General features: G+C 42.8%; 1 protein-coding gene across 2 annotated transcripts in view; it reads right to left on the bottom strand.

The window, feature by feature from the left end:
• Nucleotides 1-369: 369 nt before the first annotated feature.
• The window catches only part of GRK5 (G protein-coupled receptor kinase 5), a 175,385-nt gene continuing 150,415 nt past the window's right edge, over nt 370-25,339 (bottom strand). For both annotated transcript variants that reach the window (XM_076339118.1, XM_076339119.1), the window contains 7 exons: nt 23,499-23,536; nt 22,581-22,670; nt 21,103-21,311; nt 13,111-13,248; nt 10,532-10,669; nt 9,566-9,697; nt 370-8,355 (listed from right to left, as the gene is read on the bottom strand). In XM_076339118.1, the coding sequence (XP_076195233.1) occupies nt 8,257-8,355; nt 9,566-9,697; nt 10,532-10,669; nt 13,111-13,248; nt 21,103-21,311; nt 22,581-22,670; nt 23,499-23,536 (844 nt within the window). In that variant the 3' untranslated portion in view covers nt 370-8,256. The remainder of the gene's footprint in view (nt 8,356-9,565; nt 9,698-10,531; nt 10,670-13,110; nt 13,249-21,102; nt 21,312-22,580; nt 22,671-23,498; nt 23,537-25,339) is intronic.

Below are 25,339 nucleotides of genomic sequence, written 5' to 3'. Positions count from 1 at the left end.
CTTGAACTTACTTTTAAGGTCGTAAAGTGTTTTGTTGGCTGACGGTTTGCAGTGCAGAGGAAGGCTGGGGATGTGAGGATGGAAGGCAAAGGAAGGACGTCTCAGCAGAAACACAACCTGCTTTCAGATGAGAATCTGAACCTCCACAAAGTGAGATGCAACCTCAGTTTTGTTTTCAGTTCCCTCAATCTCTGTGAAGATGTGATGGGACAGAAAATACAAAAGACGGTAATATTAAAACATACAAAGCCACAAAGGCATCTAGCAAGATATGGGCTGCATCCCACTCTCGCTGTAATCGTCTTCAAGATCCCAAGGACTTGAGGAAGCTCTGTTTGATGGTATGCCTCATTAAAGCAAAACATATAGTTTTCATGTATTTAAATTAAGGAATTTATTAAAAAAAAAAACAAAGCCAAAAAAACAATCAAAACAGTGGTTTGATCTAGATACAGCAGCACTGTGACATTACTAGGACATTATGTACGAAGAATCCAAGCAGCCATAGAACACAGAAGCCTTTATCTTCAGTAACAATCTCAAAATGAAACTAGCTTCATCAAACAATGTTAAAGATCTCCCTGGAAAGAGAAACAAAACCAAACAGACCCTCCCCACCCCTAACCCTTTGGATACTAGAATGATTTTTTTTTTGTACAATACCAACAGCCACTAGCTCTTCTAATTGAGAACACTTGCTTTAATTTATTACAAAAATGATCTGTTGACTCAGTTATGAAAGACAACTTTTAACATTGCTTTAGAAGTGTCTGCTCCTCTTATAGACTACAGTATTAGAAGTGCTTAAAAACATTTAATCCTGGATATGCTCTTGAAATTCAATCAGAAGGATATTCTGTGTGTGTTTATATACCAAATATGATTTTTAATTTTTAAAGCAGGTGAAAAGACTAACCCTAATATGAAACTGCAATTTTACAATTTAATTATTAGTCAGATATGGGCAACCACGTGATAGTTCATGAAATCTTTAGGTCTATCTACATTGCTCAGAAACACAAAATAAAGTTTTTACAACTTTCACCTTCAAAAGGCTAAAATGTTAAGTCTTTTAGAAGAGTGTCCAGCGTTTAAAAGAAATGCAATTAAGGGAGACCGCGTTCAATACACATGAAACATAACTCGTTTGAGCTTGCTAATAAACATATCTAACAGCTGCGTGTGGGGAGATGAGAAAGGAAAACACGTTTGTCATCCAGCCACTACCTGAAATGTTTCTTCTCTGGGAGTGAATCTTCTCTACAGGACTGCTGACTGTCCAGAAAACCTGGAGTTCCCCTTTGGAGCCCGTTGATCCCAGGCATGTGGTTGCCTCTTTTGTTTCCATAGCTGGGCCGTGAGTTGACCCAATGTTTGCCACGCGTGCATCTTTGTGACTTCACACAGCAGTTCACTTAAATGGTACCTAGGGATTCATTTGCAGGCTTGGCCAAAAAAATTGGCCAAGAACCAATGAATATTATTTTGTTCCCTTCCTCACAACTATTTCTTTCCAATATAAAAAAGATTAAGTGTTCGTGTGAATCCCACAATTACTAGCTAGCTCTTAAATAAGAAATGAATACTTTAACATTTGCGCTGTCATCTCACCTTCTGTTGGAGATGTCTTTACAGAAGCACAGTGCATTCTGTTTCAATATCTCCAAGGAACTAAGACAAACCAATAATAAAAAAAAGCCCTAATTTACAAGAGTCATCTCCCTGGTCATGTAAATAAGAGCAGCTATATTAAGCCTATTTCACTTAAATAATAATACAAAGAGTTGAAACTGATCTGTTTTATGCACAGACTCCAAAATGCTTTCTATTGATAGACAGAGAGCATCCCTCCACGTTTAAGAATGGGAAAACAAAATTGCACAGAGGTTTGCCCAGGGCAGTGAAGAAACACGTGGGCAGAATAGGAATACGAACCACCACTTCTGGCTCCAGTACATAAACCAAGGAGAATACATTTGTGCCAGCAGTAATATTCATTTTAGTGAATAGGCAGCAATCTGTTTAAAATCGTTCCTTTCATAAAGCCCATTTGTCAGTACACTAGCTTAGCTGATCCAACTGCAGCAGCTTGTATTTGTATTATCACAGAGATGTTTGGGGCAGGTGAGAGTATACTACTATAGCACACAGTTGGCTTTCACCTTCTTTGGTGGTTTCCCTAAAGGAAATAATTTGCAAAATTCTCTGAACAAATTTCTTTCTCTTTTCTTTTTGCAGTTAAGGACAGAAAGTTATTACCAGCCAGCACTGCACAAACAATATTGTTTAGTATAATTGTGTCCTGCCCAGCGCACAAAAGTGAAGAATTGTTTTAAACTTAGGCAGTCTTTGTCTCAGCTTTAGCAGGAGCGTGTTAGTCATTATTATTCTTACTCTAAATAATTAGTAGTATTTTAAATTCCAGGTCATATTTGTGGAAGGCTTGACATAGACAACTCTGGAATCTTCTGTTTTCCACGGAGCCATTGAACAGGCTGATTCTCCTGACCTTCCCTGCCAAATGTACCTCCCTGCAGCCTGAGACAGGCTGGAACCATCCTCAAGCAGGAGAGCCTTTAAGTCTGGACTTCTAAAGCTCCTGCAGGCCACTTTGTGCTTCATGCTACACACATGAAGGAAGATGGTCTACATCCCAAGGGGCAGACTAGCCCAAGGATGTTCTTTCAAAGCAAAGTCCAGTCTTTCCAAAGATTGTATGGGAAATACCTAGAAATGCCTGATGAATGATCTCCTCTGCACTGAGAGACTTAACAAGTGAGTATTACAAATATGAATTGGGGGGAGGGGGGGAGAACAACTAACTGTGGAGCAGAGGTTAAAACACCCGTATCTTGTCCACAATGAAGTCAGGTCCTGCAGCGACCAGTTCCATGGATATCCGTAAGAAGAAGCAGCTGTGCTACAAGGGTGTGCATTTATTGGTCTTCCAGAAAAGCCTACACAGGGAATTCCTGACTGAGGCTCAGATACATGGGACCAGAGACCTGTGCGATGGCTGTTCATGCAGGCTGAGTGGATACCTACTTGCCTCATCAAACTGTTCCATCTGACCCTCGTAGAGACGACATTGCCTTTGAGCCATGGGCCAGACCCTATGCTTAATATGACCTTGTGTGTGCAATTTCCAGGTTACTCAAGAAACTGTGAGCAACATATGATGAACCAAGGAAGAATATGCAGTCAATGTGTGATAACAACTGCCATTGGACACTTGCTGAAGATACACACATTATGGTAGTTTTCACACTGTCCTTCAGAGCTCACAGCTTGTCTGTCTTCCTTGTCCTGCCCATGGTTTTATGAGTATTACAGATTGGTCTCCTGGTTTTTGTTTTAGCTGAGGCATCTCTACTGAAAAAGATCAACAGCAACTGGATTTGAAATGCGAGGGTGTGACAGATGAAGCAAAGAATTCAAGCTGGATCCTGAGGTCTGGTTGAACGACGTTAAGAATCAGTGTCTTTGAATCAGACGCTTTACTGGGTCAGCCAAGTTTGATTCCCTACTGTTGATGGCACTTTTAGCCATAGTTTCTGGGGGAGGGGATGACTGCAAATTGAGATGGTATCAAACTGTTGTTACGGATAGCTGGTATTGTCTCCGAACTGCCAGTTACCAGGCATCCCTAATCAGTAGGGCCAGATGAATGCTGCGATACTGAGTTCTGCAGCTCCCTAACGCTCAGTTTGATCTCCAGTACCTCTTTGGTTTGATTATCTTCACACTTTTCCAAGCTTCACAAGCAGGTTTGTGTTCAGAAACTACATCTGATTCATGGCCATTCTTGTAAAAAATCTCTTTTTTAGATAATCTAGGTCAAGAGTGCACACGTAAGAATTGTTTGGGGTTTTTTTTTTCCTTCATTATCCCTTTTCTTTAAAAAAGCCTCTCATCCAACCAGAGAGTGGGAAAAAATGTTACAAGACTTAAGTGAACCTTGAGACACTGTAGAAAATGAATAACAAACATCTGAATCATAAAAGCCTGTAAACTAATTAGTGTTCATCAGACTACTCAGTAAAGATTTAAAAATAAAAAACATGCTTGAACAATTCAGGATCAGATTGCAAAAGATTTTTGATTCTTAAAAAGAGCTAAGTTTGTTCATCTGTCTATTTAAAACAAGCAACCAGATCTGAATGTATGCATTTTTTGGAATTTGTATTGTAATTGGAAAAGGAGATACAGAAAATTAATCAGTCTGGAAAGCTATTAAATAACTACTCCTTTCTGCTCTTTTGTTATGTGCAAACCCACCTCAAAAACTATTCACTTTGAACCAAAATACTAAAAATCCCATTGCAAATGCTTTCCAAGGTTGTATGATGAAACTATAAGTCTTTTTTTTCAGAGTTCCTGAACACCCATGGCTCCCAGTGTTTTTTGAATTTTGGCTCCATGGAGCCAGATGCCAAGTGGCTGTGGAAGCCTGGCTGTGAAGGGCACTGCCTTGGCAGGGCTTCAGCCTGAGTTCTGGACTCAGATTGCACCTAGTCACACAGTGGAAGTGAGAGGACTGTGGTCCTACTCCAGTCTTGAGTGCAAGGTGAGCTGAATAATAATAAAAAAAAGAAATAAGTAATAAAAAAGAAAATCCTGCAGGTTTTGTTGTTGTAGGCAGACCCTCACTAGAAGATTCCTAGGACTGTTCATTATCACTACTGATTTGTGATATCAATTGAGTCTTTCAGAGCATGGATACTGAAAGAGTACAACAGTTCTGCTGCCCCAGCATCATAATACTGTTTAAAGTTTGTCAGACAGGATAGCAACACTTTAGGGATGTGGCATGAAATCTTCCTCAACTGGTCTTGTTTTCTGTCTCTCCCCTTACTCACTCACTGCTCCCAAGGGGCTGGGATCCAGAGGGACTTCATCCCAGGCTTGATGCTTCAAGTGCATATAAGCATCCTTCTCCCATACCATCGTGAGGATTCAGGATATCTAACCCTAGCATAATGTCCTCCAACTATCAGGATTCACTGAATGCATCTCATCATTCGAGGACTTTGGACTGTCCCTGTGTCTCCACTGCTAGAGTCCTAGAGGTGCTGAGTAAGGAACTGTCCCAGCTGAAAGGAGAGCAGGAGAAGGCACATTTGCTATCATTCACTGTTGTCATATCAAAAAGTCATCCACCACTAGTAAAGGCTGATTGCATCTAAGAGGTATAAGGACATCTACAATCTATTTGCAATTTGTTCACCAGCTTTCAGTAAGGGGTTTGTTGTTATTAGGATTTTATTTCCCAAGTGGGAGACGGTAAAGAAAATTTAGTCTTCGTGTGCCAAATTGGTAACATGTAGGAGATGAAGCCCTTGGGCCAATAGCTGCAGTTTTATCAGATTTATCCAATGAAATATTAATGGACTAAGCCTTCCCCCAATTGTCTTTTTTCCTTCCTCATGGTGGTAAGTAGATATTATCACCCACATTTTTCTGATGGGGGAATATGCTTGTCTGTTGCTGCAAAGTGAGATAATAGCAGTAGTGGGAAAAAGAGCTTAGTCTTTCACTTTAGCCCCCATCCAGCACCCTCTTCCCCAGCATCAGTGCACAGGATGAAATCAACTGAGGGTGCACAGACACATTGTACACCATCCTATTAGAAGGTGATGTCTCAGCATGATAAAAACAAATTAGAGTTGCACAGCATTTGCAGCTCTCCAAGAAGAACTAAGATGTGCATCTTGTCTTGTCTCAGGTACACTGATATACATCAGCCATCTGGCTAAGTTCTGCTCCTCCACTTCTCACCTGAAATCAGGTGAAATCCCATGTGTCAGTGAAGAAGGCCTGTGAAATACTCCCAGAGCAAGTATGCCTTCATCCAGAGCATGCTCAAGTGACTGATCAGATTCCTGTTGACTTAGGTAGCTTTACGTCAGGCCTTGAAAACAGGACTGGAAGTAATAGCCCCATCTGTGCACAGGGGCTTTCACCTCTACAATATTTCATTCCCCTCCTGTCAGGAAGCTGAAACCATTATAGATTTAGTTTATAGCTGATACAGAGAGAGAAAATGACTCAAAGTTCTCATCTATTACTGTCTCTCTAAAATCTTGAATCTTCCATAAGATCTGCAATGCCATCATCTGACACGGGAGAGTGGCTGAAGCTCTACCTGAGCACCACCAATACAAGGAAAAGGAATTTCTGCGCCACATTGATCTGAAGGAAAAAGAGTAACAACTTCTTGGTGATATTATGGCACACTTACACAGCTTCACTACATGTCTACTAATGACCAGGAAAACTGGAGGCTTTTGAAATGATGTGGGCTTGTATCTTAACATACTTTACTCCTGATAAAGGCACCAAAGCCCCATTTCCCTTCCTTGACTTTTCTCTGTCAGCTGCTTTATGCAAATCCTGACACTGTTCTGTCTCTCTCCCTCATGACCTCAGGCTGTTTTAGTATGTAATTCCCGGGACTTTCTCACTCAGAGCTTTGTCACTACTAACCTGCATCTTTTTGCCCTTCTGCATTGGCCATATAGAACATATACGTGGTAGTCTAATGAATTTTGACTATTAAGACTTCCACTGGAACAGTGCTTCCTTGTACCCTGGGATAACTGCACTACTAGCTAACAGGGTTTTACACACACCAGGCTAATCTTCAGATGTTCCTGATGACCCAAAGGTGTAAAATCATGGGTCTACTCTAGCCGACATTGTAAAGAGCATGGTGAACATCCGTTCTGTTTTACAGAACACATTGGGTTATGGTGATCCTGTCTGCACTTGGGGGGACAAAGGTTTTCCAATTCCTGTTGAAGGGAAGTGGCGATATTTTTGATCTGGTGTTCTTAATAATAAGATAGTGGCATACTTGAGAAGAGCATGATTCTGATGCCTGAGGTACTGCTACTGATCCTGACCGATCCTGTTTATACTAGTGGGAGCAACGTTTTCGTCAATGGTTAAAGGATCCTGGACAAAGAATGATGGAACCAAAAGTGGGAGGTATTATTTCATAACTGACATTTTATTCAATTAATTTGAGGACCTAATTGAGGGGACGAGTCATGGTGTGTTTGGCATGACACATGGAAGAACTCTAAGTGCAGACACAACCTACAGGTTCTGCTACTGCTCAAAAGCAGCTCAGATCCCACTCTGAACCTCCACAGCTCAGCTCTAGAAAGCTGACATGAATCTCATGGTCAGCACAAACCAGACTATTGAATTTCTCTCTTGCTACCTGTCTAATATGAGCAACTGTGGAAAGGCCTTGGACTTTTGACTGCAGCATGGAGAACATTTAGAGTTTTGCTCTCATTTCAGCAGGTGCAGGTTTCAAGTCCTTGAAAAACAAATGGTCATTTGCTTTCCTGGTCACCCCTCACTCAGTTTTGTTCTTGCTGTCATTAGAAATGGCACAAAAACTAGTGAAGGGGAAGGGCTTAAAATAGGGTTCCCTTTCTAACCAAAAAGTTTCTGATGAGCTAACAACGTAAGTAAGTGCAAATCTCAGCTGTGCTGGTCCCATGACATCACAAACCTTAGGCATAGCAAGTAGCATTCTTGAATGCATCAAAATCTTATCTTTTAGCATTTAATGCGAGACATTACAAACCAATGAAGAGGAGAAATGTATGCAGTGTTGCTGTAAACCAAATATACAGACGTAAAATAATTAAGAATAAACTGTTCCATAAAAATGCATGTCAATAAAACCCAGTCTGATAAAGTGATTTATGAATAATTTTCTAGAATTACTAAAAAGAATGATTTCTCGTTTGAGGCTCTGGAAGTCTTGAGTCACATTTTTTTTCTTTTAAAAAATGTCTTAAAACACATGGCTTTACAGCTGCTGCTTGGAAAATATACACCTCCAAAGTCTGACTTTCATTTAAATACAAATGTACAAAATGTAAACTGAGACAATAGAGAAATTTACAAAACTTTTCTTTAAAAATAATAAAGACAAAATTCAGTTCTAGTATGATGCTATTTAAATACGTGCAAGTAGTCATGTTCATTGAATTTCTATTGCAATGTTCTAAATAGACAAATTTGATTCACACAGTCTTGAGTGCCACCTCCAAAAACAGACCTGAGTGGAAAATTCTTCTTAAAATGCGAGGCTCCACTGGAAGGAATGGATAGAAAATCTCCATTTTTGGGAGATCCTTTATTTTTCACTCAACGGTGGAGGCTCTCTCATCCATAGAAGCTCCATAGATTATAGTGGAAGGATGCAACATGTTTCATAAAACTGAGTTGGAACTAGCTGCTTCCAGTGGAGTTTGAACTTACGTGATTTGAATTTATGTGGTGATTTAAACTGGCCTTTGAATTTGGAGAACTCTTTGAATTGTTCTGATGCTGTAGAAAGAGGAAGACAACGACAATTAGATTCCCAAAATATGCCATGCTTTTTTTTTAGGCTGACATTGTTCATTTTATGGTGATAATGTACTGACTGGACTATAAGATTTCTGTTGGAAGATCTTTGCATGTAAAATATTCTTCACTTTCTTACCTGTATTCTCTCTAGGTCAGGAGGACCATGGCAGTTCTTGAGGAATGCAGCAAAGAAGACTCACTTGAGCTCCAGGAGTCAAATCAATTCACTGCAAAATGCCAGTATCTGCTAAATCTGACTAATACAGAGGATACCTGCTAATGCTCAGGCATGGTTTTAACCCTACGGAAATAGATCGGTCTAAGAACGTTATTTAGATTTGCAAATGGTGCCATGGTGCCTCATGAAAGCTGTACAGCGTGTATTCTCTGGTCTGCTCTCTTCTCCAGTGTCTTGGTTTCCTGACACGACTACCTCACTCAACATTTGCATTTTCTTTTTTTTTTAACACATAAATGAAGGGTTTTCACAAGGAACTTATCAAAACCATATAACCATTTCAAAAGGCATTTCAGCATACCACTGAAAAATAGTTTGGGTAAGAAGTTTTCAACCACTGGAAACAAAGCTGATGAAAAACGCTGGAACTTCTGGTGGTAAAAACCCCATAATCCGATTCTCTTTCTTGTTCGCTCACTCCCCCTCCCCGCAGTGGGATAGGAGAGAGAATCGGAAAAAAAAAAATTGTGTGTTGAGATAAAGACAGTTTAATAGGACAGGAAAGGAAGGGAAAATAATAATAATAATAATAATAATGATAAAAGAATATACAAAATAAGTGATGCACAATGCAATTGCTCACCACCCGCCAAACGATGCCCAGCCAGTTCCCGAGCAGCGGTCACCCCCCCTGGCCAGCTTTCCCCAGTTTATATACTAAGCATGACGTCACATGGTATGGAATGTCCCTTTGGCCAGTTTGGGTCAGCTGTCCTGGCTGTGCCCCATCCCAGCTTCTCACTGGCCAGGCATAAGAGGCTGAAAAGTCCTTGACTAGGGTAAGCACTACTTAGCGACAACTAAAACATCAGTGTGTTATCAACATTATTCTCATCCTAAATCCAAAACACAGCACTGTACCAGCTACTAGGAAGAAAATTAACTCTATCCCAGCCGAAACCAGGACAGCATCTAAGGGAGGTTCTTTGCCTTAGTCATAAAAGATCTCACCTGTCGTTTAAATATTCTCTGTAGCAATCCTTTCTTGGGTGGCTCTGGGGGGTAGCTTTTGTTTAGGTCTGGTGAAATAGTACCATTTGGTCCAAATACATTCAGTTCTTTGAAACACTCTGTTTCTATCATCTAGTGGAATACAATAAGAAAGAAAAAAAGAAATTATACATCTGCATTAAATACATTCCAAGTAGTGCTAGGTTATTCAAAGTCAGGATCAGGAACAGCAGCTTGAGCAATATGTTAGGAGAGTTAAGAGTTGGATTCCTGCTGGTGGCTATAGAAGGTAAATAGGATGTATGAAAAAGAGAGGCTGAGTCTGCTCTGCATGTTTGCACATCAGTCTTATTAGAAGTTGCCCCACAAAGCTTTCTGTTCTTTTCTTTAGCACTGTGGAGAATATTGGGTAAAGACAGGCATACTCACAAAATCCCAGTTATTAACACCCCTCTGCCCAAGTGAATCTGCTGTTTGATCCGAAGTTGGATTATGAAATCCACTGTTGGCTGTGTTTTGATATCAAACAGAAACAAAGACCCAGATCTGGAAACCCTGGAGCAGTTCAAGGTCCAGAGTCAACTTTTGTAGCTGGGACCCGCTGCAGGTACAAGACAATGGGTGAGATGAGGATCTCCAGCGGAGGAGCCTCCCATTAGGACTTCCAGCCATCCCACAGAAGTTCCTCAGAGCTGTTGTTGAAACACCTCTGTAGAAATCCAGGAGAAGGAAGTGCAGTAGGATCCTTGCCAATTTACACAAATAGGCAGAGCCAACAGATACAGTCACCTGAACCTGACATCTGTGGTACATTATAGATCTTGAAAGAGGCCATTTGTAACTTATGAAAGCATTACAGTCTGGCAAGTTATCCAGTAGCTATATATTACTGGAAATATACAGCTCCTCTTAAACCACCTGTGTTAGGGGTTTTATTGGAGTAATTTTACTGTGAGACATCCTTACCTCATTTTGCCATGGAATAGACACTGATCCTGTGGAAAACTTGGAATAGAAATCATCATCTGTTTGGTCCAGGTTGACTCCTTTCACTGTGGAGAATTGCTCGATGTCTAACACATCCTTGCAGTATACTGCTCTGGGCTATCTCAGCAGAAAAAAAAAGAAAAACAGCAAGAGAAAAAATACTTCTGAGTCTGACCATGTGCTTTCATTCACAGATTCAGTCAAGTGAGAATGCCTAACAACAAGTGACTATCTGCATCCTGCTTCTCTAGACTTGCTCTGCCCGCATGTTTATCATCAAAGGCTGACTTCACTTTAAGCATGTTAAGCTTCCCACTTTGAAGTCCTTAAAGCATCAGCGCAGCCAAAGTGGGTTTTAGTCATCCATGTAACGTATGGCTAAGAGGTGAGGGGGAAAGGACAGAAAGAGCAAGAAAACAAAAATCAAATCCTGCAGTAGGCTCTTCTTTTAGAGAGGGCACAACAGAAAATCAGAAAGTTTACGAGTGACACACTGCAGACCGCCCTGAAAAAGGACCTCAAGTAGAAGTGTCCTTCTGCTCAGATAGCTGTGGAGTTTGCAGCTTAAAAGTTTAAAGGAATGTATACTAACTGCTAAAGAAAACAGAAGAGGTTTGGCATTTTTCCATTGTTTTTATTAATAGCTCAGTTGCTGGAAGCTGTCCAGCATCACCTCTATTAACTCTTTTAACTTGGCTGCCTTTCTTCAAACAAATAGTCAAATAGCTTTGCCTTTTTAAACTGCTTAATTTTCTGGGATGACAGAGACAGAACTCTTTGCAGTGACACTGCTTTTAGCTCATATTCCAGCAGTCAGCCACAGGAAGCAGAAATAGTCATCACTGGCTACCTGTCATAGTTAGCGTGGTCATCTGCATGCCTAGAGGTAGTGTGGTCATCTGATGTGCCCATCAACAACACAGTTACCCTTCGATGCACAGGGATAATTGAGGGGTGGCTTGTGGGACTAGCCTGACCTGCTGAACTCAAGCACGTGTTGAATCCTACTGTCTACACGTGGTACCATGACTGCACAGCCCAGGGGTCCAACCATGCAGCATTTTATCTAAATCTGAGCACTGTGACCAAACAAATCAAGCTGATTCCTGACGGAAGCCCTAGTTGCTGGAGACTGCATCCCTCTGCATTCCTGATGGCTGCAATCCACAACATTTTTGTGGAGACAGAGTAGTCTAGAAGAGGATGGAGAGACATGGGTTGGATTACAACCTCTGCCATTGGCTATATAGCTTTGGGTGATTCAGCTGACTTCAGTAAAGACTTGGAAATCTATGCATGAAGTGCAAAATAAATTAAATTAGGGGCAGCTCTTGAGTTCCCAATAAATAGCCATAAAAAATTATGTGCCTCTGCTTTAGCAAATATGTCTATAAGAGGTGCCTTCTAGGCCTTACATGCCACAGTTAAGCTTTTAATACACTCTGGTGGATCCCAGATTTGAGCCCAGAATTTTCTAATTTTCTACATCAGAAAGAAATAGTAGCTTGTCTCCTATTTCTTCCCACTAAAGCAGGTTGTAACACCATGGGCTAATTGGCAGGAATAACTAGGCCGCATAGTAAAATGTAAAGCAAAACCAGAGCAGCTAAAGTAAACTTTTGTAGCGTTCAAACCACTTTGGTTTGGTTGAGTTTGCAGCAATGTGAATGAGAGCTGCCAAGATGTTACTTTCCTTAATACGTTAAAATGGCAGTGTTTACTTAGAACCATATGGGAACTTTAAGGATAGAGGGTCTAGCCAGAAAGAGAGCCCTGCAGGAGGAAAATAATCAGATAACTCTGTGCACTGGCGTGGAGACCGATACCACAAAAGGGTGGAAAAAGTTTTGTTCTTGCCAGTGCAACAAAGATTTTCAGTGTGTGCAAGACTGGTGTGTAATCCTGAGTAAGGACTCAGTGCTGGGTTCCGCACCCCATGAACACTAACAGGTTCAAAATGCTCTCTCAGGTCCAGGTCACCTCCTCTGCTTGAGGTGAGACTTGATATCTGAACCTGTTTCAGACTCTGTGTAACAAATGCCTGTTTTCATGATGATCCAGTCCATTCCTCAGTTCCGTAGAGCTTTGGACTTTGTAATTCTGTTTTCACCTCAGTATATATATCTATATATCTGTATGCATACATGTGGCTTTCATCGCTGATTGTTCCAAGCACCGCCTGGTCCTGAGCATACTTATTCTCACACTACTACAGTGGATAAGGGAATACAAAGGTTCCCAGTTTGAAGTTTGGGAACTGAGGCACGAACAGATCAAGTGGTGCCTCCAGCGTCACACAGGAAGACTGTGGTAAAGTGAGTGGGAATGAATCAAGTCCCAGGTTACCACCTATGTGGAGGCCCACCCACCCTGCATGCACACGTCTACAGAGCAGCTCTCCTCTTCCTCCCAGCCTCCCCACTCCAGCCCTACCACTTAGCACATCTTCCTAGGGCAGCTACCCATGCAGAGAGTGATGACAGCTCTAAGAGAGAGAAGTTATTTTAGAAACAAATCTCTTGAAAGAGGCCACTGGGGGTTCTTCCTATCGTACTTACATCAGGGACAAAGGGAGGATCCAGCATTCCTGCTTCTAACCGCTTGAAATTCATACTCTTGAAAAAGGGGTGCCTCTTCACTTCTGTTGCACCTTCCCCTTGACATCCCAGCCGCTGCTTCACGTCTTTGGTGAGGAGCTGAAACATGCCAAGAGGAATGGTAAGGATGTCAGAAAAGCAAGAGCTCCACAAAGATATTTTTAGCTCCAGTTGGTTTTGAATGTGCCCAGAGGGAAGTACAGAGGGGAATTGTAATTGCCAAAGTTAAATGGATTAGGACTGCGCTGTTCTACACGCTGGTGAAACCCTTTGAAAATTACCTGCTGTAAAGTGTTTACAGTCAAAATATAGGCTGTTGCTTCTGCTTACTTTCAGTGAACACTTTCAAGAAGAGGTCTGACATACCCTAATCACATATATAAATGCATATTCATAAGTCCCACATGCTTTTTCTCAGTTCTTTTTTTTTCTTGTTACTCTCGTAAGAATAATTTTCCCATGTTGCTTAGGCTGAATGACTTTACTATGAAATTGTATTTCCCTCTACCCATTGTAGTATATTCCAGTACATCACATGACACATTGAACAACCCTTTGTGCTCATGGGCTTATCTCTGCTGAACTCAAGGGGAGTTTTGTCCACAGAGCCAGTATTGGTAACCATCCTCAGTTCAGCCTTGTTTTTTTTTCAGAGAAGGGCAATGCACCACCTCTACCTGCTACAGCAAGTCCTGCCTGTTTCCTGGGTACCTGTAATGGAGCAATGGACGCTAACAGAACTCAGCATCCTTGGTCTATTAGATAAGCAGGTCCATGAACACAAACACAGGGGTTGTAGGTCCTGGAAGACCTTGTATGGATGGACTAATTGATCTGCAAGAGAACAGTTCAATGGAAGAACAATTCTGGCACAGGCTAGTTGGTGGATGAGGAGACAGAACATGTAGCCAAATCTTCACCAAAATGCCTCTTCTTTTAAATCATATATGTAGAATCAAGTAGGCTAAATCAATGTCGTAAGAGATCACATCTAAACACTTGAAGAGAGGCAGAGCTCAGCATGCAAATGACTGGTGCAGAAAGACCATCACTTGGGACAGGGACCTTTCTAAATGTACCACTGACTTCAGGCAATCTGCTGAAAAGTGAAGGTTCACAAATTTGGTTCCTTTTTGTCCTTCCATTCATCTTTGAGGAAGCCTGTGTGATGCTCTCCTAGATAGAGGAGAGAAAATATAACTCTGGACTCACCATAATCTGCCCAGAGATTTCAACTGCCTATTAAAGAGATACATAACATGTGCCTTAGCACAACAGAAAAATAAACATGGGTTGAAAACAGTCAAGGCTAGCTTTGTGGAGTCTCCACTCTGGGGGAAAAGACTACATACTTACACTGCAACATCATGGAGGAAATAAGAACCCCAGCCATTTTCCACAGGAAGGGTATGCCTCCTGGAGCCGGGCATGCAGCCAGGCAGACACCCCCACCGCTCAGCACTTTTGGTACCCTGATTTCTAAACGGCTGCTGAAGGAAGGGGCTGAGCCAGCCTGCACTGACACCAAGGCTGTGCGGCGGCCGCTGGCCCCACCACTACCCCCACCGCCGGCTGTGGAAGGGAGCGGGGCAGGAGGGGGATGCCCGGCGCGGCCCCGGCGGAGGGGAGCGCGGCTGCCGGGCGCGCCGGGGGCCGCCGGGGGGCAGCAGAGGAAAGGGCAGCGCGGCCGGGCAGCGCGGCGCAGCCGGGGCGGCGCGGGGCGGCGGCGGGGCCCGGCCGGGGGCGGCGAGCGGTTCCGCTCCCCTCGGGGAAGGATCCCGACGAGTGAGCGGCCTTGGAGCTGTGTAGGACGCTCTTCTCTGGGGCAGGAGGGGACTGGGGACTGGGTGCCCGGGGGAAGGAAACGTTCACGCCTCACCTCCTCTTCCGTCTCCAGCTTTGCTGCTCCAAAGCGGGAGCTGAAAAGCAGCGATCTCCCCTTCCCCCCTCCCCAGCTGGGCTGTGCAGACCAATCGCACTGAAATGATGAGCAAAACTCCCTGGGACCGCCTGCGCACGGAGGGGCTCAGCGCCTATGCAGGACAGTGGGGTGGTTTGGATTCTCTGATCATCCGAGTCCGTGAAGGGACTGAGCCCTTGGGACCCCGCCCGGATAAGTCCCCGGGGATCTTACTAGCTGTACCTGACAGCTAGGGCAGCCAGCAAGGTGAGCTGTACCTTGCAGTGCCTGCTGGGTCTCAGGAGAACAGGAGGCAAATAGCTTTGGGAGGGTCGGAGAAGAAAAGTGTTTCAGGAGATCAGGTAGACAATCAGGTGCAGCCCTGCAGGAGGTTGGGAATGGGGAGCCAGGCAGCTTCCCCACTAAGGCAAGGTTGTCTGGAGATGTTGCTTGTAGGCTTTCAAGCTCAGGGTATGCCCCTGTACCCTCTGGTTGTGTTGCTGTCTCAGCCACATCATCTCAATGAGAAGGAACCTTGAAAGAACTGTTTGTTGTTAATGCGAGGTTGGTACGCTTTCCTCTGGTGTCTGGCTAAAGCTGGGTTTTCTTGTCCTTATCATGGTTTACAGGGTCACAGCTCCTTAGGCTTCTCTGAATGCTGTGCTACCCCCTGGGCATCAGTGGTTTTCTTATCTGACTTCCACAGCCTCCTCAGTTCTGCATTTTTTTGCTAGGAACCTCATTTCCAGCCTGAGACAGCAAATGGCTTTGGCAATCAGTGTGCCCCATGTATGCAGAGACCATCTTCCAGCCAGTCCTGAGCAAGCTACAATGGCAGAGGCCAAGCAGCCAGAAGAGGTGGTGAAGGGGTTTGTGGGACAGAAAAGAAGAGTCTTCTGCTAGGCTCTTTCTGCCTCAGCAGCAGCAGCAGCAATAGCCAGAGGAGGCTGTATGGACTGAGGGATGGGGGAAAAGCTCGTGGTTCTGGCCACAACAGCAACTTCCAGCTTCCAGATAGCAATGTCCCTTTCTTCCTCACAGTTTCCTCTGCCTCTGCTGCTGTCTAGATGGTGACATCTGGTCTGACTGGTCACCACGACTGGCTGGTTCATAGACGGAGAAAGACTTGAAGAAACATCTCTATGCCTTGTCATCCTCTGAGCACGTAGATTCATGTGATACAGCACCATATTGATCCAGCTCATAGGAAAAGATCTTTCTCAGGGCACTTCTCTGGAGCTTGCTTTCCCTGGGTAGAAGGAAAGAGGGATGTTTTGCTTTCAAATCCTTGCATGAGACTTTGAGCTCTCATGGTCTTGAGGCAAGGTTTTTTGTTGTGGGATTTTTGTTTTTGTTTTTTTAAATCCCAACAGGCATATGGATTTAGCCTATGTAAAGAAGATGATTGCTTTGGAATTTCCAGTCAAGATCTGGTTTGCTCTATTGTGGCTGGGCAGAGAAGACAAAAGTTCTTTTGATCTTCTTATGTTGAGAGGACTTTCCTGACAGGTGGAAAGAAGAATCTGAAAGCAGAAAGACCACTTCTACTACCCATGGCTCTGATATACTTTTGGAAATGATACCTTGAAGCTTTCAGGAACAGTGCTGCTGAGGAGCAAGTTGCAGTAGGAAGGGGTAGAATTGGACTTGCCTGTAGATGATAAAGGAGACCTCTCTAGTTTCTGCTCTACAGGTCAGCTGTGAAGGGAAGAAAGGGGGTTACTTTCCTGTCTGTGCAGCCAGTAATTCTCCTGCCTCTGGACTAAGTGGGAAGACCAAGCTAATCTGGGAATTTACCCTTGCCGGGCTGTAAATGTTAGAAGTTTTTTGGAGTGTGTGGTCAGAGGATAGGGTAGTTGAGGCTAGAAAAAGGCTGAATGGGGATTCCTAGGCTCCTCCGTGATAAACAAGGGAGTATTCAGTAACCTCAGATGCAAGAAGGAAGTCTCTGGAGCATGAATACAGTTGGTCGTGGGTGGCTGGCCACTGCAGGCTGAAAGACACAAAAGTGAAGAGGCAACTGGGAATAGTCTGGGACTGAAAGCCCACAGAAAGGAGAGGATTCTCTTGCAAAGCCGTGCTGCAGGGGAGCAGCTGCTTGCCCCTTGAGGAGAGTCCCAATGGAGAAAAAATAAGAAATTCATGGAATTTGGTAAGCTGTAGCTGCAGCCAGCTCTAGAGATGGCAACAGGTGAAACCAGACACTTCTCCTGGCTTCTGTTGTGGATATCAAGAGAGAGCATGGACTAGAATATTTTCCAGAAGGGAAAGTCCTTCCTTTGTCCAAGGAATAATGAGTCTTGTACCATTTCCTGCAGCCCCAGCAGCTTTCTGCAGTAGTAAACCTGTGTAATAGCCTGAAATATGCACCACATTGGGGAATCTGACCAGGGAAAGAAAACGGAGATAACAACTGAATGTTTTGAGTCATCTCTACACTTCTGTTTAATTCACTTTCAAAGGATGTATTTAATATGAATAGAGAGCAGAACAAAAGCAACTACATCAGGCTGATGACAAGCCCTCCTGGGACAGCAGTGCAAATGACCCAATCAAACATAATTTAAGTGTAATTCTACAGCCAAAGCCTATGGAGAATTCACAGAGCTTCAGATCTGAAGATGGCTTAGGCCATCCAACCATGCATGAAGTTAATACCAAGCAGCAGAGCTTTATGTTCTGGTAACAAAGGCTCCAGAGGACACTGGATGTGTGTAAATGAGGGCAGGATTTAGTCTACAGAGTTATGGGCAAAGTGTGACTAGAACAGAACTTTCAAAGAAGAGTCTTGAGTAGCAGCAGTGAAGTTACATTAATATCTTTTTCTTGATATAAAGAACTCTCTGATACTTTCATGTCACTCATTTGATCCCCACTGGGGATTCAAACTCTGCAATGTCTGAGACTTTTTCCACGACTTTGTTTTGCTTCCTTTACAAAAAGAAACAACTGTTGTGAGGATTGCTAAAAAAAGCCAACAGTCCCCAAAGCGCTGCTTTATTTATCTTCATGTGATCAGTCAGTTCATATCCAGATCATACCATGTAATAAAAAACTCCAAGTCCTAAGATGCTAGTCCCAAAATTATAGGAGTAAGGGAAATTTTTTGTAGGGTGAGAGTGCAAAAAATTGCTGCTCATGAAAGGAGAAAAGGGGAATGGTGTGTGGAGACTCCACAGCCTCTCTGGGCAACCTGTTCTAGTATTTGACTACCCTCACCATGCAAAAGTGTTTCCTGATGTTCAGAGGCACTCTCCTGTGTTTCAGTTTGTGCCCATTGCCTCCTGTCCTGTCACTAGGCACCGAACGATGAGTTTGGCTCTGTCTTCTTTGCACCCCCCAATCAGAGATCCCTTTTGCGGAGTCAAATGGGAGCTGCAGGAATAAGAAGCGGCAGGGAGGATAGTCTGCGGGAAACGTAGACAAACAGGACACTGACAGAGTGACAGAAGAGCACAGCAATATGGGCCTGTCCAGTACTGTTGACTTGAATGCACTTCAAGTCACATCTTTGGATGCAAGACTGCACTTGTCAGGGAAAACACGCATGTACATCAATGAAGTACAAGTCATAACAACAACAAACAGGGAGCATTTCCTAGAAAGATTGGATTTTTTCACAGAAAAAACACACCATGAAGCAGTTATGTTATATGGGAACTATGGGCTGGGGAGCTTCCCAGAAAGCCAGCTGCCCCTGTTCCTAATTATTTATTATTCATCTCTGTTTCAGTCCAAAATGAGGGCTGATTTATGGGAAATGACTTACAAAATGAAACATGGAAATATGGGATGGATGATGATTTATGGGAGCTATGATATGTGCCTGCAAAAATGCAAAGGGCATAAACATCCAGGAGGGGAATGTTGACATGGGGTGACACTAAAGGGGTTTCATATGAGTAAATTAATAAAGACAATATATTTCCTGATGGAGACGCTATTAGCTCATGGAATAAGCTTTGAAGAGAAGGTTAGGAGACAAGGTGGAAAACATGTTGTTCCTCACTCCTCCCCTGAAGAGTCCACTACAGGAAAGCCTTTTGTGTTGCATCTTCGTGAAGGCTCAAGTTGGATTTATGTACTGCAACTTCATGCTTCATTTTGCAGGTATGATGGGTACTTAATTATCACTTTTTTTGTTTGCTTGTTAAGATGCTGATACAAAGCAACAAAGTTCTGGTTTTCAATATAAAGAGAAAAAAGTATTTGAGAAAATATATGTGAATCATGGATTTTTAAAAATATCACCTGATAAAATAAATGACTTTTGGATGGAAAACCACAAATGCCATCATGCTCAGTATCAGAAGTAAGGCTCTTCCAGCCTTAAGGCACAGTAATTTTAATGCATTAATGCTCAAAAATGACAGCGTTATCTTTGGATCCATTAAGAGTTTGCACAAACCACCTAAATAAACATGCCATGTGATTGGACAGTGAAGCAGTAATGATCAAGTTGTCAGGAATGATTTATATATAGTTCATGGTTCCCTGAGGCAAGGGAATGAACTGGATAACTTCCTGAAGTCCCTGACTCCCTGAAACCATAGACTCTATGGCTTGAAGATGAAAATGACCACTACAGTATAATGACTTTCACTGTCTACTCCCTTGGGAGTGGTAAGTCACCTCCAGCACTATCCCATCAATGCTACATTTAATTCTTCTCAGGTTTAAGTTCTCATGGGCTTGGTTATTTTCAAAGTATACTTTCATTCTACTATGCCTCATGCCTGCAACTAACTACAGAACAAGCAACAAGAATATAATTTTTGCCTCATGACATTTTCATTTTATGCTAACAATAGGACACGCACAAACTCTCTGCCACTCCAGCAGACGCTGCTCCTCACCTGGTGGGAGTTGAGATGCTACTAGAGAAGAGACGGCAGGCTGTTTGAGCACATTAAATGGTCTGTAAGAGCCTGTGGCTGTCCTAGATCCTCCCACGCCACCTTCACTGGGGGTTCTGAATCGCAGATTAAGGGCAGTGAATGGCTTAGAGTATCTATCAAGAGTGATGTCAGTTAATTACTACCCCTAGGATTCAGCAATGAGTTGGTGTACTGTGAGTTAATGACTTCCAGGCATGATACTTGGCAATACTACCATTATTATTTTGCAAGGAGACTTCAATATCTCTTCATGAAGCCAGCCAACCAGAATGTTGTTGATCTGCTGTTTGCTTGCCTGTTGCACAAGATATTGGTGAAACTCTCACTACCTATTTGTTGACCTTTCTTTCCCTTCATTCTCTCTCTACCAGTATACACAGATATGTCATTGTCTCCAAAGGAGACTTCACTCTTTAGCAAACAACATCAAGAAAAAGGCCACATCCCTTCCCAAATTAAAATTCAGCCTTCTAAAGATGGATGTCAACAAGACATCGATGAATTCAGACACAGCTTTGAGATTTCTCAGAGGGTTTGAGGATTTCCATTGTCAGACATGGCTATTGTGCTACGAAAATGACTCCCAGCTGAAAGAGTGAGAAAACATTTTAAAGGACAGCTCAACAGCATTAAAAAAAGCTGGATACCCTGGCACCCTGGGGGAAAAGCTGCTAACAAAGTTAGTGAGATGGGGTGGGACAACATTTGAGCGTCACAATAATTTCATTGCATAATCTTTGTCCTGCTTACCCCCAGCGCTCACCAAAGACAATGGAAGCATGGGGTTTTCAGTTCCTTGCAGGAGACAATCAGAGTCTTGCATCATCAAGTCCTTTTTATTTTTTCTACAAGATTATAAAAGACAGAAATGCATTCTTGACTGCAAACTAACATTCAAAGTCTCATGAGAATAGATACCGCTCCCTTGGCCATAAAACTTTGGAGAGGACTCGAGAAGACTGTGATGAATCTCATGGAGAAGCAAGCCCAAATAAACACAATTTGAATGAATAAGAGAATGCAGTCAACCCATCAACAGATTAACTTGGTTAGTCCTTGTCCCTTCAGCCCCTCTATGGTACTGTGTTACGGCTCAAACTGCATCAGATACAGCTTGCTAATGAAGCTGCCACACTGGACCTTCAAGCCCCTTACCATTTTACAGATGGACTTGGCCTCCTCAGAAAACTTATGGGAGTACACCTCTTCTGTCTCCAGCACTCTTCTGTCCACTTCTTCCCTCTTTACCTTCTCTTTCCTTCCACGAAATGGTGATTGCCCAGCAATCATTTCATAAACGAGACAGCCTAGCCCCCAGTAGTCAGGGCTGAGTGTGTATCTCTGGTTGTTCAACACTTCTGGAGCTGTGGAGGAGAAAGATGTGTCTGTGGAAATGCTTGATATTTACATAGGCAAAAAAATTAAATTTCTAAAAGTTCCATTTTGGTGACTGAATACACACGCACAGAGAATGGTGGGTAAAATATAAAAATACCACCTGATTTCTGTTGATGGCATTACAGAAAATGCGGCATGCTACATGCCATGTTTTTTTCTCTACATGCTACATGCCATGTGCATGCTGTCTTCTGACTTCTCTACCAAATCAGACCAATTAAAAAAACAAAAAGAAGTTGAAGCTAAGTATTAAGCAGAGGCCTAATCTTAAGAGTCCTTCCAGATTTCTCCATTTAGGGAAGAAATGACATACAAACACACATCCTGTAAACAGCAGCGACATTCCTTCAAAAGCAAATTCTTTCTTTTTGCTCAATTTATAACTTTTTTCCCCCCTTTAAAAAACAAATCCATTTATTTTGTGTTGCAACCATCCAGTGTGCTTTGGGCATATAGTCACTGTCTTGCAGGCATCCTCACTTCCATACGTGGGTACAAACACACACAGGTACGCTCACAAGCACAGTCTTAGTGTGCACGCAAACTTACACTGAGAGAACAAAATTTAGAAATGACAACTGATTTGCTTGCTTTCGTTAAAGTCTCCATATGGTGTAACAGTGGTTCATATCAGCTAGTTTCTATTTAGTCAAATAAGCATAAGCAATTTATTCCAAGAAATATGCCCACCCAAGAATGCATGAAAATAATTACACTGAATTTAGAAAACAGATCAAGTTGGATCGGGGAGTGTGTTTTTTACCAATATACAAAACTCTACTCTGCTTTTGTGCAGCCTCCCCTGCACCTAGGGGAGGACTCAAGATGACTGTGGTCAAGATGACCATAGGTGCGGACTTACCCATTTTACCATAAACATACAAATACATTCTAACTATTATACAAAGTAGCAACTAGAAAGAAACCTTTCTTTTATCCACATAACCCTCCTGAAATAAATCTACACTAAAACCACTAGCACCCCGGTTGTTGTCTCTTTTAATTTTCTTCGCTGATTTAGGATTATAGACCAGTCTCATTAAGAGCTACTGTGGTCCACCCTTTTGCCCACTTCTGATTTTCACTAGCATGACTCCGTGGTGGGTTGCTGCAGGGAACTGGACCCAGCTGAATGTGAATCTTTTTTTCTTCTTTTTCTTAAGCCTACGTGGCAGAAAGAGCTCAAAAACTCAATCTCAGCAAATTATCAAAAAGATAAGCTACTGAAGACTTACCCATATACCCTACTGTTCCTACTCTTCCACGGATTGATTCACCCTCAGGGATTTTAACAGCTAGACCCAAATCAGATATTCTAATATGGCCTGGAAGGGAAAAAGAAACAAAACACCACAAAACAGATATAATAACATGACCCGAATTAGTTCAAAAACACAACTGCACACAAAACACATCGCTGCAATATTCTTGCAATTTACTGTTCAGACATTTTAAGAAAAGACTGTTCTGAATCACTGAATTGGAGCAGTTTCATTGATAAGGAGAAGAGGAATGATTAAGGGTGTTACAATGCAGTGAAAGTAATTTTAACAGTGAGGCTATGGACTAGAGTGGATTGAGTTAGGTATTTTAAAACCAACTGAAAAAAGGCAATGAGGAGCATGCTGTAGGGAAGTATCTTGAACTGATGACAGTGGATGGATGGGCTGACGTAATTCTGCAACTCTCTGATGGCTGAAGGGGCTACATACATCTGGTCTGTAAGTCAGCATGAGATTTGATTATCGCTGCCTTCAGCAACAAACGGGTACCTGGGTTTGCATAAAAAGAGAGTTGGCTCAGCAAAGGATGAAAGTACTTTTGAAAATGGAGCGGGGAGCACAAATTCAGAAATCCCGACTTCCTTTGTGTTGTGTCAGCCTTGCAACAGTAAGGATGGAAAAACAATGGAAAAAGGCAGACGCTCCCAGCAAAGCCACGCTCTCGAGAACAGACCCTGCTGAGCAGCTCGGCTGCTTCATTCCACCCATGCGGTGAGCTCTAGCACTTCACCCACCCCAAGACAGAAGTATTAGTGTATGCTGAGCCTTTTAGTCACTTCAGAGCATTATTTGTCTTTGTGCAAAATATATCCTAAAACTAACTTAATCTACTTTCCTGTGAAAGCATCTCTGTAAACCTCTGAGACTTACCATAATCATCTAGCAGGATATTTTCTGGCTTCAAATCTCTGAAAATGAAAGATAGCAGTTATTTGTATGAAGCTGGTTTTGATAACATCATACGACAGTGTGTGAGCACATTTATTACTAGTAATAAACCAATTGAGTGTCAACTCAAACAGCAAGGAACTCATGAAACCAACACAACTTTCTACAACTCACTTCACAGATAGACTGAAACCATATGTCTTTTTCTAAACTGGAGTTACCTTTTTTCACTAAGCCAAGCTTTTAGTTCCTAATCTACTCTATAATGGACTCATCCATCTAGTCCAGTAAGCCCTGTAAATCAAGCCCTATAGTCCTGCGTGTTGTTAAATCTCTGTAACATTTTCTGTTATAAAATATTTTGTTAAAAATATTTTAAATATTAAAATATTTTATTTGCGTATGAAAATGGAAACAGCAATCTGTTGGGCTCAAATTTTCTATCCCTGGCATCTGACTCGGACCAAATATGTGAATGTGTGTACATGCACTTGTGCACATGTGTAATAATTTCAGCGAGTTTGGGAAATGAGGGGCAGAGGGGGGAATGCTGTGCCCAGATTAAGATTCTTCTTACAAACATTTGTGAAACTCTAGTGCCTATGTGGTTTGGAGCAATGCCATGAAAATTGGCAAGGTGGTCACTCTGATGTCAAAGATGTGCCTTTTACTGCTCCTGTGAAAAAAAAATTCCCAAATCTGGCCAAGTTATAAACTTCTGGGGAAAAAAAAAAAAAATCTCAGTTTTCATATATTTAGCAGAGCCTTGGCAGGTCATTCTTCTGAAAGGTTTGTTTGCACCAAACCTGCTCCACCAGTTGCTGCTTCTAGATGCTGCCCAGGCATCAAGTCCCACACTCAAGTCCCCTCGCTTGACCAAGGCTGTTTTCCAAGCCTGGGAGCTGAGCACACCTTTCCAGCCGCTGCTGCTGTTCCTGGATGCGGTGGGCTGCTGTCAAGGCAGGAGCCAGGCGGGGTCCTTCCCATCCTCCCCATGCCACTAAGCAGGGACGAGGCACAGCCTGCTGCTAGTGCAAAGCGGGAATGAAGTCAGCCTGGGAAATGGGACCTGGAGGTTTCAGAGGGAAGATGGAGACATGCTGGGCAGGGAGTGTCCCAGAAGGGCTGTGCAACCGGAGCAGGCTGTGCGACTGGAGCAGGCTGTGCTGGCTCAGGAGCCCGAATAAGGCACCAGCGCAGCCAGGTGAGGCAGGGAAAAATGCATTGCTGCAATTCACAACATCATGCCCTGACTTTTATCTGATCAACTCCTACTGAAACACAGCGTTTAGCCTGGTGCAAATCCAAGAAGCACTTGGCCTCGTCTTTTTTTAAGGCCTTCTTGCATTTGTGAACCAGCTTGATTCTGTTAGCTTCCCAGCAAGAAGCATTTCTTTTCAAAGAGCAAAGAGAGTGGGGTGTACAAGAGAAACCCTCGCAACAGGAGATCAGTGCATTGCACAGAGTCTGTGCAGGAGCCCGCCCTGTGTTTCAAGCTGTACCACTCTGGTGTTGTGAATTTTCCTGTGAATGAAGAGGGGTATTTTATAGTTTTGACAATGCCAAGATTAAAATTTCAAAACTTGTCTCGTTGTTATTTATTATTTCAAGCAAGAACATAGAGTGCTGTGAACAATCTCCTCTTCTTGCTTGCTTCAGACCCTCTTGACCTCTCAAGATAAACTTCACCAGGAGCCCAGTGGTACCAAGCCTACTTTTCAAATAAACAATACTGAAATATGTGAAGGGCAGCCTAATGCCGAGGAGAAGCTGCGATTTTGTTTAACATACCACTGTGGGCTTTCCCTGCCTACCAGCAGAAG

The sequence above is a fragment of the Aptenodytes patagonicus genome, chromosome 5, assembly GCF_965638725.1.
Source record: "Aptenodytes patagonicus chromosome 5, bAptPat1.pri.cur, whole genome shotgun sequence".
Taxonomy (NCBI): domain Eukaryota; kingdom Metazoa; phylum Chordata; class Aves; order Sphenisciformes; family Spheniscidae; genus Aptenodytes; species Aptenodytes patagonicus.
Note: the sequence above shows the minus strand (reverse complement) of the source record. Positions and strands in the feature narration are given on the sequence as shown.